Source organism: Numida meleagris, chromosome 7, assembly GCF_002078875.1.
Source record: "Numida meleagris isolate 19003 breed g44 Domestic line chromosome 7, NumMel1.0, whole genome shotgun sequence".
NCBI lineage: Eukaryota > Metazoa > Chordata > Aves > Galliformes > Numididae > Numida > Numida meleagris.
In genome coordinates, this window is record NC_034415.1 from 1,036,424 (window position 1) to 1,050,406 (window position 13,983).

Here is a 13,983-nt window from a genome sequence, read left to right on the forward strand (position 1 = left end):
TTGGATCATCACTGACCTTGCTGAATTAATTCACCTGTCCAGAAATACTTTATAAACATAATAATTTTTATATTGTAAAACAATATATATGCATGAATGGGTTACACTGTTAAAAGATTATCGAGTAGCCCATGAAACTAAACACAGATGATATTTTCAAGATTTGAGCTCAATTCAACCTGAATTTGTACGTTAACTTGTATACGGCAAAGGCCGAAAAAAAAAATGTGGAAGAAGAAGGACATTCCTAAGAAACGTGATACATATAAGAAAACTTCAGAGACCCGTTTTGTTGTGTTTTTCTTTCCAGTCAAAAACTACAAGTTATCATCTTTAACAGATAAAAATCAATAGTAGATGACTGATTCCATAATTCTCTCTACAGTTAAAACAGAAACAAAAAACACTACTTGTCTGGATGTGGCAGAAGACAAATTATTCCAGCTATAAAAAGCTCTCAGAAACCTCTAACAACCCATTTACATTGACAGCTCAGTCTCACAGCTAAACAAAGATTATACAGATCTGGGAAACCAAAACAGAACATTATCAACTTCTGCTCACAATGAGAAGACTGTGAGGCAAATGGAGCACAACCTTCATACTAGTCAGCTACACAGTTTTGACACATACTCAAAAACAAATTGACCAGTTTATTATATTTAACATATTTACAAAATATTACAAATTAAAGTACTGTAACACCAGCATTGGATGACAACAAAACCTCCATACAAGCAAAAGAAGCACATGAAATAAACACTCCAGAATATCTAGAAGTCTTTGGTACTGAAAATATAGTTTAAGATGCAGCATTAACTCAATTAATACAGGGCATTAAACATAGACAATAACATGTAGATTTATGCCACAAAAGTAGGTTTATCTATGGCTTTCATTCTTCTCAAAGGCTGATTACCGGATTCAGGAGTTGCTTAAAGGCTTTACAGCAATTTTAGGATGGAGAGAGTACTCAAAATGATTCTAAATCCAAGCTGTCCAAAATGACTGATGCATTTCTTAACTCATTGAATTAAACTGCTTCTTCTCAGAACCGTATGACAGCAAAGCACTAAACACTTCACAGGCCTATAGCCCATTTCTCTACCCCTTGAGGGGGCAAAACTGCAAATCAACTTCGTCTACGTACAGAGTACAGGATCAGGCTCACAATAGACAGTAAAACTGCATGGCAAAACATGGTCAAAGACAGTATATCCCAGTCTACAGTGCTGTACAGGTCATTTACAAAATGTTTTATGCATAATGTACATATTTACAAACACTCTGAATTGTTCCAGCAAGCAATGTACTTAACATAATCACAGTTCACATAATTTTGAGGTAAATCCTTGAAAAGTTAAGAACATCAGCAGAGTTTCATCTGCAAGGCTGAATCGGACAAGTGGAGGATTTCTAATTAGGAGATCCTCACTTTTACCTGGTCACATAACAGCACGTGCTAGGTGTAACAGATGGACAGGATGGCTGCAGAGAGGAGGGGCATCACGGTGATCTTCTGTGCTGTGCTTGGTTCTTCACGATGGCCAGGAGGCCAGGAAGAAGCAAAGAACACTAGGGGTAGCTAAGAAGTCTGAAATAGGTACTACCATAGATTGTGCTCTGTGGATGGACAGTGGACTGCTGCTTGTAGAGGGGGAAAAATTGAAGTGTTACATCATGCAGCATCTCTATGCACACTACCTGCAAGATGTTTGCATGAAAAAGGGACAAGGAAAAACAAAGGACATGGGATACAATGAATTAACTTTCTTGAACAGCGTTACCCTGGAAGAAAATGCATTTAGGAGCTCCACTTTCTCTGAAGTTTTCAAGATGAGTTAGAAATTATCTAAATATTACAAACTGTAAATCTGAAGGCATCATCCATATTTCTTTTAACTTAAAGCACTTCTGACACTCCATAAACTCCTTAAAACACTGCCTCACCCAAGGGGCAGATGCCACTTTGAGAACTGATCTTTCAAGCTAAATAATCTGGTTCCATTGCTACTTGAGGATATTCATAACACTGCAACAAGATCTTTCACTGCTTTGCCATTAACATCCCAGGAAACAAGAGGGGAACAGGCATGCAGAACTCTGCAAGTTCCTTCTGCATTAACTTCTAAGAGCACAAAAGGTGATCTAAGTAGGAACAGAAGCTCCTGTCTACCCAGGAAAAACAGCTTATGGTTGGAAGCGTCAAAAAGTTCATATGAATCATCTGAGAGATTAAGGTATACAATTTTGTTCTCAAGAAATGAAATCATCCTGCATCGGTATATCCTACTCCACAATAGCACTGCAATATTTATTTAATGCTAATGCTTGAAATTTTAAAATGAATCTTGCCTTAATTACCCTCAGGTTTTACTTCTATGACCAGTTGCTAAATTAATAAAGCTGAGCAGACAAAGAAAGAACCCAGAATTCCACTTTGCAGATGATTTCTCAAGCAATATCATGTCACCAAACTTTTTATAAATGCTCTTTAAACAAATTGTTAGAAGATTTAGATAGAACCTCAAAGAACTCAGTTAACTAATTACATATGCATGAATGCTACTCATGTTTACTACATTTATGTTTACTTCAGAATGATTTTTTTTTAGTGTAAAACTGTTTACAAGGTGATAAGTAAGGTAGTATGATGTTTTGAGAAGTCTACTGACTACACTTTATGCCCACCTGAATGACTGAACTACGTTTTCTGCATACAGCGATAAGGAATAATAAGCCTTCATCTCCTCGTACCATTGCAGATGTTAGCTAGAAGAAAACAGACTTATTAAACATTCAGCCATAGCTACTATTCATGGTGTACTACAGGGTGAAAAAACGAAAAACAGAGTAAAGAAATTCATTTTCCTGAAACCTTCTGGTAAGTTGAGTGCTGGACTTTGTACTGATCCCCAGTGACGGCAAAGTGGCAGGTTGTTTCTTGCACAGCTCTGGGCAAGGTAATAATCTGTTAGCACAAAGTTCTTTATAAATTCCAATATTAAGACTAGGAGGTTCAGATAGACAAAATGCTGCTGCGTAAGTACTTAACTAGACCATTAATGCTTGAAGTTATTAAATTCTACAATCCCTGAAACTGCTGGTCAGCAGAGAAAAGTTTTTAATTCATTCATCTTCTTCAACATAAGTAGATGGAAACCAGCCCACCTAAAAAGGAAAAAAAAAAAAAAAAAACAGAACAAAATAATACATTTTTAAAATGGCCAAACTAGGTAAAAACAAGGATGGGTCTCTTTAATAACTAAGAACACTATTACAGAGATAAACTTGTCTGATCTGCCCCGGTTAAGTTAATAACTTTAGAAATAAGTAAATAATTAGAGTAACTTACAGATAACTTACAGATACAATGATTTAGAGACTAAAGCCCCAACCTTTAAATAAAAATTGAAAAAAAATAAATCCAAAGGAACTTTTACCCACATTGGATGTCTGTGCATTTAGAAAAAAAGCTGGAGCGGAAGTTGGGTTTTTTCAGTAGTTTTTACTACAAGATGCTGCTGTCTTTTGAATGGGCAGTTAAATATTTCACAGGCTTCAGCTGTGTCCAGAGAATCCTCTTTCAAACTAAAAAGTGACTGACTCCATTGCAGTTATATCTCACTGCTGACAACAGGACTTTTAAATGAGACAGAACAGGACGTCAGAGACCAGTGTTTTATACTTCAGAACTTATACCGTTATCTCCATTCTGAAATTAATGATGTGTCAAATAACAACTGTATTAGACATATAGGGAAGCAATGTCATATTTATTACTGTCTTACCCATTCACTTCAGTTTTTCATTTATACCTTAGTCAATTTAAGTCAATTTAACATTGATGAAAGACCTCAAAACCAATCCTCAAACATGAATGGAAGAAGTGATTGCATAAACAGTAGTATCTTAAGTTATGATCTCAAGTCCAGGCAGTGAAAACTACCAGAAAGAATGCTAGTTGATAACAGGTTCTTTAGGAAGTGTGTAGCTACACTGGAATGAGATGGTAAATTTTTCAATATGTAAAGGATGTCTGCCACAAAAAGTTCTCCAAATTGGGTAAGGCACTACATCTGGTTATATCCTCCCTCATCTACTTCAACCAGACTTCCAACTAACATTTCCAGTTTCCACCCAGTTCACTTTCCTCCAGTTCACTCACAGGAGAGAAACAAGGTCCTCTTTGACCCTGCATCTCAGCCCTTGAAACATGGAAACTGAAGCAGCAAGTACTCCAGACTAATCTGCATCAAGGAGTCATACACTAAGATTGAAACAGTATAGTCTTTATAGCTCAGAACTAATATTTCCATGAATTCAAAGCCATCCAAGTCAGAGAGTACAGTGTGAAGCGACACTGTAAAAATTACTGCTAAATGATGAAGTAGCATAAATGCACATGGCACTTAATCTCAACCCCATTTTTTTAGAAATCAAAAGCGGAAGCAGAAGCCGCCTAAGAAAAACATGGCTCATTCCACAGCACTGTAGTCTGGCAGAGAGGTGGAAATCATTCTGTGCCAATCTGCAAACTAGATTTCCAGCACCAGGAACTCAACCAGATCCTGAGGTCCCGGGTCCCACCCCCAAATCTGTATGCGTGCAACACAGTTCAAGAATGTTCAACTACAGCTCTACTATTAATCCTGGTTATTTTCCACCCATACAATCTTGTCTAAGTATGCAGCCTAGGAGGGGGCATTAAAAAAAAAAACAATTTAGGTGCTGAGAAAAGCTACCCAGCAATAGATCTGAAAATGTGTTGCATCTTGTGAACTTAAATATACAAAAAAGGCTCATGATGTAGGAACACTTCTTTTCTTGTTTTTTTTTCGGTTGTTGCTGGTTTTGTGTTATTTTTTTTTTTTTTAACAAAGTCTTTCACAATGAGAGAAAAAAAACATACCCTTCCATTTACTTCACCTCTCCACCAGCCATTCGCACTCATCTTCGTATAAATTTTAACAATGTCGCCTTTCAATAAGGACAGCTCTCTCATGTCTCTTGCACAGAAGTCATACCTTGCGATGGCAATGCCTATCACCTTTGGACTTAGCACTGAAATGAAACAGAAGTTGATATAAGAGTTTGTTAATTGACAGGAACTAAAGGTAGACTGCATTACTGTAAAATATAAGATGATTTCACGACAACATACAGTGGCATCAACTTGACGCAAATGTGAAAGCATCTGCGCATGAGATTTATTAAGTTTAATTGTAGGTGAATAGTGAAAAGTTGAAGAGATTACGTGACTCATAGTAGTTTTTTTAGAAAAAAATACCAAATCAGATAACTATGAAAAACCTAGTCTTCGCTCCACAAATTGCTAAATACATTTTAAACTACTGTATTTTCTGTGCTTCATAATCAAGCTTGCTGCCAGTTACATGCATCAACATAATTTACAGGTCACTAGTTTCTTTCCAAAAGAATTATTAGCATTCACAGTTGATTTATGTTTACACCTCTAATGAAGCAAAACAAACAGAACTAGGTACTGTTCTTCCCAGAAACTACTCCCAGGTTAAATATTAATGCACATAAAGTCAGAAGCTAACATCAGCTTAGGCAAAAAATTTAAGTTTCTACAGCAAATTTGTATAGAGCATTTGTTGACAATTTGCACAAGCACTGGCTGATGTAATATCACTGTTTTCAGGACTTTACTCTGTAAAATCACTAATGAAGCTGTTCTACAAATCTTTCAGCAAAGAAAAAAATGCCTACTAAATTTTTTCCTGGATTTCAGTGAAATTAATACCTAAAAGATGTAACCTACATCAGTACGTAGGAATTTTGCCAATGTCAAGCACAGATATTTTCAGCCGCTGAAAGAGTAACAGAATATCTTAAAATAAATAACAAACGTAGAAAAAGTCTCATCTGAGAAACAACTTTCTCTCCCCCAAATCTTTACCTCACTACAAAGTAGAACATCTTTACTTGCAAAATAAACCTCGTCCAGTGAGACAAATTGGGCATGGCTTCATTTCTCGATGAAGGCCTTCAGTTTAGAAGAAACATCTACTCCTCCTGCATTTTCAAGTTTGAATATGTTGCCAAAGCTTTACTTTTTTGTTTGTTTGTTTGTTTTAAATGCAGGTTATTTTCTTTTGCAATTGTTTTCCAATGTAAATCATTTTAGGTAGAATTTATTTATGAGCACAAGCCAGCTTCCTTCTGAAAATAATTCATCATATAGTCATGAGGGTAACTTCATACACTGTAATTCACCTTTTTTCACCTCAGAAACACCACTTAGATTCTAGTTTTTGTAATGCTTTTGACAAAGTAATATTAAATGTTCATAGCAAATTGCCTTTTTTTAAAATCAGAAACACAATACATAGCCTGTGAGCTAGAAAATCTTGACAGTTCCATACCTGCTTACATTTAGGAATCTTCCTGACCCCTCTATAACAACAAATGCTATATTTAAATTATAATTACATATATCTTGAAAAACAAAATGCTTGAAGGCTGTTCTAGGAATAGACTATACCTTCTTTTATATCATATGATTAAAATTTAGTCCAACATTTCAGATTGCATATTTGGAATACGCTTATCAGATGCTTGATACAGAATATACAAGATAAAATAAAAAAAGAATTAGCATCTCAAGTTATTGCTTGTGTTTACAATATGAATATGTTGTAAAAATCTAGGCCGTATATTACTTTTTCCCCTGTAAGCAAGTCATCTGTAGTCACTACTTGTTTAGACTCTGACATCAATATTATGTCCTATACCTCATCAGGATTTCAGCAATCAATTTTGCAGGGAAAAAGCACAGCATGGGCAGAAATCATTTTGGAGGGAGAAAAAAAGAAAGCAGTTATTGATTGTAGAGTCAGTAACCATTTATAAATGTGCAGCAATACCATGGGCAGATGTGGGGAAGCGTTGCAGGGAGTGATTCTGGGGAGCATGGTATCACTATACATTCTAAAAAGGAGGCAAACAGGGAAGAAAGAAGACAATACGAGGTAAAGATAAGTGACTTTGGGAAAACAAGGAAGGAGACAATTAGGAAGGGAAGAAACGCATGGAAGAATAAGGGAGAAAACACTGAGGGAAAATTATGACAGAAAAAGAAAGAAGGACAGATCTGAGGAAAAAGGAGCAGGACTTCTTATTGTTTTTCAAGTTGTGAGGAAAAGTAGATATAAGCAAGAGAAATCATAAAGGATACATCTCGAAAATCTTGAGGCAGAAAGGAGGAGATTCTAGACTAATTTCGAAATCAACACTTACATTTTCAAATAAAATGTGCTTATGGAGGGAAATATAAACAAGTAAGCCAGATGAGTCAAGCAATACAAGAAAACTATCTGGTGCTAATCTGGAAAAAATGTTAACCCTATTTTCTGGTGAGAGTCACAAAAACAACTTGTATAGAGACTGTCAGCTCTGAAGTCTCAATCCAAGCTGTTCTGAACTAAATGAATCTTGAGGAAAGACAGCATGTGGAAAGGACATCTTTACAGAGCAAAGGGAGAAGGAACACTGTGTGAAACAGAGAAAAATGATGGCTACAGGGAGAATAAGAAAGGAGAGAGAAAGGAATTGGCAGCAGAGATTAAAGGGAAGAAAGCGTCCTACAGGAGAACATGAATGAGAAATTAGAGAAAAACAGCGAAAATACAAAATCAAAGCTATCAAGGAAGCAGTAATAAAAAAATACCTTGTACATTAAAGAGGGAGATAATGCAAGGGTGAATAGGAAATACAGTCTGAAAGCTGAGCTAAGCAAATTAAAGGCACGTGTGTGAATGAGAAAAATACCGTTTTCCTTAACTTAGCGTTCCCTTCTACAAACTGGAAGAGAAGACAGGGAACTGTAGTCAGCTTCAGTTCACACTAGAGTATATTGGAAAAATTTCTCACTGACAATGAGATAGACATGCTGCAAATGAATTTCAATACTATCTTGGTCCAACGTTGAAGTAACTGAGACGGAAACAGAAGAGGCTCTGTGGGATTACAGCAAACAAGTCCAGCTCATATTTCTGCCTGTGCTTAAATTCCACAAGGATCAATGTATCGTCATAAAAGCTGTGAGCAGTTGTTTCTTTCTCCCTGTGGTACGGCCTCCTACTAATCCAGCAGCCATATTCCCTACGCGTTGCTCTTGCATATTACTTGCCATACTCAAAGCAGTGTACATTTCCTTGCGCTGTTTCCAAGCATGTGCAGCACCTCTGGTAGTGCTCAATAGCTGGCTTCATTCTTTTTTTGTTACCAGCTTCCACACATCAGCCGAAGTAAGCTACTTCTGAAGATTCATTTTGAAAAAAGAAAATATCTGTAATATTATGAAATAAGTATTTGTGCACTTAACGTAAGCGAACTGTTTGTGTATTTTGAAAATATGTTATTACTAAGAACATACAAAGTATTGTAGTCAGATCACAATACGAAATACCACTCAAACAGGTACATAAGCTTAATTTAAGAATGACCACTCAGCATTTTATTTATACTAGTATAAAAAATTACAGAACATATTGCGATACGCAAGACTGAATCGTCACTTATTTTTAGTTAAATTTTCCAATAAAGCAGTTTTTCCACAGGAAAAAAAAGAGGATAATTATCATTTGTTGAAAGCACATGTGGGAATAGACAAGAAGGTGGGATAGGCTCAAAGTAACTTTAAGTCTCGATGATTGGTCTGTCACTGCAGGCCACTTCACGACTTCCCATACACCATGGAACGCAGACACCAGTTTCAGTAAAATGCCTTTAAGACTAAGTACCATGCAACTGAACAAAAGATAGATCATCTTTTATCCTCACTCTAAAGGTGAATGTCACATGCTCACAGTAGTCACCTACAATAGAGTACCAAAATTTATTGCCTTTGGCTTTACTGATTAAAATCAGAATCAGGAACCTCAGACATTCCAGCTGAATGTCATGATCACAGGGCAAACAGCTAGGTCAGAACAGATGGGTCCTTTCACATAAATAAACGCTAACTGAAAGAGTGTCTTAAAGCTCAGATTCTCTAAGAGTACTGTGACTACTGAAAAGGAGTTAGTATATGCCCTCCAAAAAATTCATATGTAAGGAGACAAGAATGGAAGAAATCAATTCACGACTACTGAGGGCCAAAACATTTTAAGAGCAGTGAAGAACACTGCGATTGAAGATCCTAGTATGAATCAAGGGAGGGCTCACTGGAGGCACTCTCAGCACAGTGTACTAACCATTCTACTCTTGAGCTCCAGCCTACAGGGTTCTCTTCTAGGAGCTATGGAAAGCCTTCAGAATCCATCCCAGAGCATTAAGAAACTACACTATCTTTGTTGGACAAAAATAAAACATATTGCCTATTCAGATCTTTGGTTCCTGCATGTTAGGTACCTCCCTTTCCCCTGGAAAGAGCCAGCCTCAGTCCTGATTTGCACATCCCATGTACGTGGAGATTAACCAACAAGTTACTAGCAGAACTCCTCCTTTATGCTCCTCAGAGGCCACTAGCAAAATACCTTTCGAATTATCCAGCTGTGCAGTTCACTTCTTTGAAAACTATGTCTCAGAGACCAGAACAAGTCACAACTGTACTGGTGCACTAAGTGAGACTAACACTACTACAACTACAAGCATTTTACGCAATCTCAATTTTAAATGTTTCCATTTATTAAAGCCAGAGAAGTTTAAATGAGAATAAAGAAAATATTTGGAAAAAGATGGGTAAAATTAATTGACCACGTTAATGCAGAACTTAAAAATAAAAAAAACAAGCAATTTTCTACAAAACTACTACTGTATTCTAAGACGTTTCTGCCGTATAGTTTGCGGCAGGGATGGGACGAATATATTATTTATCTACAAATGCTGAAAATTAATTTGTGTATTTGAACAAGGACATTAAAATACACAGATGTCACAGCTACATAGCAATTTAATCGTCAATTTATCACCAATCGAATATGGTGCAGGTAATGAGCTTTGTAACAGCTCCTTTCAAACTCCTTTTTTGTAAATATATACTTTTTCAGAAGTTTAAGAGTTTGATTCTTGTTACGCTTCAGGAATAACATGCAGAAACTCCTCTTTTGGACTCTGTGAAGAACTGAAGTATGAGATTCGTCCCTTCCCTCATTTGACACACAGAAACAAACAGAAACAAATTTAGAATATAAAAGCAGTAAAGCAGTACCTGACCAGAAAGGAGTGGAGGAAGGGGGAACAAAGCTGAAGTCTGGAGGAGTTACAAAAGAAAACCCACAGAACAAAGAGGGGGCTTAGAGAAAGAAAGAGAAAAAGAGAAAAGCAAAAGTACATTGAAATATTGGCACAAGATTTAAATAATAGTTTTTTAACTATATAATTCATTGATAATAAGGAAACTAAGGTTCCCTACTAAGGATGTCTGGAAGGAAATTGACTGTAATAACTAGAAAATCTTAACCTATGATTTAATTTTTAACAATTGCATTTTTCAAAGAATAAGAGAAGCAAATTAAAACTGCAGACTCTTGCAAATATTTTCAGATTTTTTTCTTTTTAATTTCGCGTGCCTCAATAACAGTGCAAAAGCAGGAACTCATGCATACATAAGAATTCCTCTTGAGCTCAGGAAGACTACAGTCACATGCCCTCAATTAGGAATACAGTCTAAATACCAGCTGAAATGGGATCTCATAATATGCATGGGGAAAAGTATGCATTTTGCCCTGATAATCATTAACATCAGTAGGAATTCCACAGCTAACCTGCACTGTCTAAGGATCAAACAGTATTTCTCATCATCGGAGTTTTCCCTGACTCGAGAAAAAATCCTCAGGCAAAAAAAAAAGAAGTGTAAATTTCAAGTAGGCAGAACCCGCACACCATCCTAATCCCTGCAACAGGGGATTCCTCTGACTCAGGTGAAAGACCACAGATGCATTTGCTCTACTGCCAACTAACTTAGGATAATCTGTTACCACATTTAAAAATGCAAAATTAGATAAAATGCACTAAAACATCTTTAAGTGGAGCTACATTTTGTTGTCACATTCTCACATTTTGTCACTCTTCGGAAGAAGCAATGAACACATTTTCATCTTTACATAACACACAAATTCTAATTAAGTTGAGACAATTGCTCCCTGCTGTGCACTTGGAAAGCTAAAGTCCATTCTCATTTAGATAAATATTCTAGCCTTTAAATCATACCCAATAATACCTATAGTTATTAAACAATACTGTTCCTTAAAAATGTAGCAGGCTTATACTCATCACATGAAGCTGTTTCTCTGAATTTATTCTTGTGACTGCAGAAGAAATACAATCATTTGGCTTCAAAATGGTTATTTGCAGGAACAAAGACTAGAACTATTTTATGCAAGGAATAGACAGAATCCATAGTGGAGGTAATGATATGGTTTTGTGCATCTTACCTGGATGAGAATAAATGCATTTATGACAGTGAAACAGCCTGCATAAATAAAATTAACGCAGGTGATACAGTACTCTCACATATATAATGTAGGAGTCAGTACAATAGTAATACAAAAGTAACAGACTCTCACACACTAAAACCTGCCCTCTGTTCCTTCACAGCGATGATCCTCTCCCTGCTTCTAAAACTGAATGGATTATCTGATAATGCGTGAATTTATCTGACTACAGGAGCCAGCAACACCAGGTGATAGTTCTGTGTGCAAATGTCACCCAAACCGAAAAGGCAATGCCTTCTAATGAATTAGTGTGTCCATTCTCAGGGATAATTAACTGCCCTTATAGCTGAAGAATTGCAATGATAGTGAGCGAAAGTAGCACGCAGGAATAAATACACTTCAAGTGCTACACAAGGGGTAGCTGGTCTCTTCCCGTCCTGTTCATATATCTCATAACATGAGAATTCTTCATCTGATATAACTGGAGGTTTTATTTTGTGATAAACCCGTATGGGCAAGGAAATCCTATCAGATTTCTACAGATAGCCTTTGGTGATGTCCTGTAAAAGAAAGGCTAGATTCTTTTGTTTGTGAATGGCTGAAACGACACTTGCTTTATTTTACTTTATCAACAGTTAACACATAGAGCAGCAGAGTGATCTGATAACGTACCTATTCCTAATCTAAAAGTGAAAAAAGTCAGATAATGTTTGGCCTCACGTTTTAGGTACATTAAAATCTATGTTTCACAAAAAAATCAGATTTCTCCATACGACTGTGCAAAGCATCAGTGGATTTGAACAAATTGCCAAGAACTATTTTGCAGAAGAATGTGAACTAATTCAATTTTTACTTCTAATTCATTAAATGGTCAATCACTCTTCAAACCTAGTATAAGAGTTATCATTTTTCTCTGTAGGAAGACACAATTCGATCATCCTATGTCTAAAAAACCCTGAAACTGAAAAATTAAGAACAAATGAACCATTTCCCCAAAAGTCATCTCAGTTACTTTCCACACTGGGAAAACTAAACTACTAACAGTTTATACAATCACATTAAAAGTGTGCGTTAAGTATCAAAAAAGAGTGAGTGATTTGTCTAAGACCATGAGAATTCCTAATTGAAGTGGGAAGCAAAATTAACTGTCTCCAGAAAATGACGATCTTGTTCTAAAAAAAATAGCAATTACTGGAAGGAAAAGTACATTCCCTGAAAATATAAGATATTAGAAAGTGATTTGCTAAGATTCATGTCAATAATTTAAAAAAAAAACTGAAATGCCACATGATTTTCTTTCCTTCAGTGAGTAAATGAAAACACGACAATTACAAAAAAAGAATATAATCCTTTCTCACAGTGTTCTAGAAAGCAAAGTTAATTTGGTATTGCCATTCAACTTCAAAACAGCTCAAAGACTCTGTTAGCAAGAAATGACACAACTTTCCCCAAGTCTTCAGTTGTTCATCTGATGTTTTTCAGAAACTTTTTCCCACTTATCCTGTCAACTATATTTGCTAAAAACCAGCTGCTTAGAACAAATAATAAGCTGATGCCTTTTCAAAAGATATCCTCATTAAAGGAATCCAGATCCCTTAGTCACACAAATAGTATAGTGAAAAATATCAAGTTGAAACCTAAAATCCACCTGAATTCAGCTACAAATCACCAAAGTCTATTGCACTCACTAGCTTCAACCTCACGCTTAATAAAATGTGGTGAATACAATATTGAGTAATTACAGAGCTGAAAAAATGGGCAGGTGCCCACCTTTCAATGCAGCAGACTTGGTTGGCTCCCTTTCAACAACTAGGGTTGGGGGTGGGTTTTTTGCATTCAGATTAGGTAGGAAGAGGTCAAAGAAACCATCTATGTGGAGGTTCACAGCAAGGGCTGAAACGAAACCAAAATTTTTGAAACCAAAATTGCAACTGCTGCCCCCTGACTTACTTGTTTCTTTCCTTAACCAGAAGTTCAGACCAAAATTTAGAAACTTCTTTTCAACTTCAGTCCCACAGGGTTCTCTCATCCTAGCAATATGGTTACTCTAACATCAACTTGGTAAAAATTAACCAGGACAGATGTAAAACTGAACAGCATGACTCACAGGCAGACTGCTAGTTAGGGAAATTTTGCTTCAAAAAGAACAAAAACCCTCTGAGGGGCATGCTGACACTTCAGAAGAAAATTGTCACATCTATTAATTAAAGTGTCATCCAGAGTCAACCTAGGTAGGAGCAGAATTGCGGATATCTATTAGGTTTCACCCAAGTCTGAGTATTGAGACTTTTTTAAATCAGTTTGGCTTGAAAGAAAACCTGTCAGTTGCCACCAGTGTACTATGTAACATGAGATGCACTTTTTCACCCCCTTCACTAAAATGAGAGCATCCCCCATTCATGTTTCTTGCATCCTGTGAAGCATGAAGTGATTGAGTTAATGCTGTTGCACAGTAGTAAGTTGGTGGACAGCACAGCTATATCTCAACTGGTCTAAGAAAAGGAAGAGAACAAAGTGCGTCTGCTTACAACCAATAATAACCAAAACAAAAGCAAAGAAAACTAAGCAAGGCGTGCTG

At 36.4% G+C, this 13,983-nt stretch overlaps 1 protein-coding gene across 5 annotated transcripts in view; it reads right to left on the bottom strand.

Annotated features, from left to right (window-relative positions):
• Positions 634-13,983, bottom strand: part of VAV3 (vav guanine nucleotide exchange factor 3) — a 178,920-nt gene continuing 165,570 nt past the window's right edge. For 4 of the 5 annotated variants that reach the window (XM_021404474.1, XM_021404475.1, XM_021404472.1 and 1 more), the window contains exons 26-27: positions 4,913-5,064; positions 634-3,171 (exon numbers count right to left, since the gene is read on the bottom strand). In XM_021404474.1, coding sequence (XP_021260149.1) covers positions 3,130-3,171; positions 4,913-5,064 — 194 coding nt within the window. In that variant the 3' untranslated portion in view covers positions 634-3,129. Of the gene's footprint in view, positions 3,172-4,912; positions 5,065-13,983 lie in introns of those variants that run through there. The other variant, XM_021404473.1, reaches the window with a different exon arrangement.